This window comes from Limulus polyphemus, unplaced genomic scaffold (assembly GCF_000517525.1).
Source record: "Limulus polyphemus unplaced genomic scaffold, Limulus_polyphemus-2.1.2 Scaffold5499, whole genome shotgun sequence".
Taxonomy (NCBI): domain Eukaryota; kingdom Metazoa; phylum Arthropoda; class Merostomata; order Xiphosura; family Limulidae; genus Limulus; species Limulus polyphemus.
The window spans coordinates 44,629-46,321 of NW_013671109.1; the positions used below are offsets into that span (position 1 = coordinate 44,629).

Below are 1,693 nucleotides of genomic sequence, written 5' to 3' on the forward strand. Positions count from 1 at the left end.
GACAAGGCCAAGTCTACGTACATCATTGTTTTGTTAAATATAAGTATTTGGTGTTGCGCGAATGGTCTCGTCAGCACTGGATATTACAGATGTGGTTGACATATTATTTGCTTTCCTTTTGTAGTTCTTATTAATATTCACATGTTAGGGTAAGTTTTTTTTTGAACTACGAATATAAAAACGAACAATTAATGTATTTATGTATAACTGTCTTTCACGTAAATGAATAACATGTGTAGCACATAGAGTGGCGTCTTTAACTCTCTCGCCATGCTAACTTTCATTAAAAAAATTTCTCTATGAATCACAACATAAAAGATTAGTTCATGACTTATTCTATTGCCCACTAGATGGCACTCCTTGACCGGTAGCTGGCAGTCCGCCAGTGATAAAGAGAAAGCTCATCAACAAACTGCAGTAGTTGGATTGAACATCGAAAAGTGTTTGGCGAGTACAGATAAGAGCGATGTATCTTTTCGCTAAATCAGCATTGCAAGGAAGTTGAAATATACTCGCCCTCTCAGAGTGTCGGAAAAGAAAAATTCTGATTGACAGCTATAAAAACCAAAAGCATGTGAATTCTAGTTAAAAAGTAGAGACATAGTGATATTCTACTTTTAATCTAATACCTTTGAGATTATTCCATACTTTTAAATGATTAAAGTACATTTCGAGATGTTAACACCTCAAGTCAAGTGTTACGAACTTCTAACACTCACTGTGTTAACTATAGTTAAAACCACTAAAATGGAAAGCCTGGGAAATCACCCAAGTAAGTATTTATTTATTTTCTTTCTAACAAAAAAAGGAATTTGTGATCAAAATGATTTTTATGTCTATTAATTATTGAATAAATCAATGTTTTAGTAACATATGTTATAAACAAGTTTTTTAAAAATGTGTTGAATATCTAATCCGGTTACGTCACAACAATAAAGATATAAGAATACAATAATAGCAATATTATAAAGATATAAGAATACAATAATAACAATATTATAAAGATATAAGAATACAATAATAACAATATTATAAAGATGTAAGAATACAATAATAACAATATTATAAAGATATAAGAATACAATAATAACAATATTATAAAGATATAAGAATACAATAATAACAATATTATAAAGATATAAGAATACAATAATAACAATATTATGTTTTGTTTTGCCCCAATCAGTTACGCGTATTATACAATGTTAACGAAGATCTAAATACAACTGGTATGTTTATCAAACTTCGTTTCAACACAAAAAATTGCTATCAGTATTCTTGTTACAGGTGTTATGTTACGACGTATACTTTATTAACGTCAACACGTCGAGTTATTTGTAAAACGTGTAGTTGGTTAGTCGCACTTTTGACGGTGATGCAAGATATTTGGTTAGCTGCAAATAAAATTGGATTTATCAGTCAAAAATAAGTCGTGTTTGGAACTTTCAGCTAATTATCAATAAAAGAACACTCTGGTGGGTAGCAGTTATTAAAGGCCAGAGTAAACATAACAAACTGTCAGAAGAAGTCTTCTTATAGTTTGTTCCATCTTCTGCAGTTTTTACTTGAAGACTTCTTCTGACAGTTTTACAGTTTGTTCCATCTTCTGCAGTTTTTACTTACTGTCAGAAGAAGACTTCTTATACTGTGTTCCATCTTCTGCAGTTTTTACTTACTGTCAGAAGAAGTCTTC

The 1,693-nt window shown here is 30.4% G+C and overlaps 1 protein-coding gene across 1 annotated transcript in view; it reads left to right on the forward strand.

The window, feature by feature from the left end:
• Positions 1-666: 666 nt before the first annotated feature.
• LOC106472659 (hemicentin-2-like) overlaps positions 667-1,693 on the forward strand; it is a gene marked incomplete at its 3' end in the record, with an annotated part of 26,183 nt that continues 25,156 nt past the window's right edge. The window contains exon 1 of the mRNA XM_022401217.1: positions 667-772. Within this exon, the coding sequence (XP_022256925.1) occupies positions 676-772 (97 nt within the window). The remainder of the gene's footprint in view (positions 773-1,693) is intronic.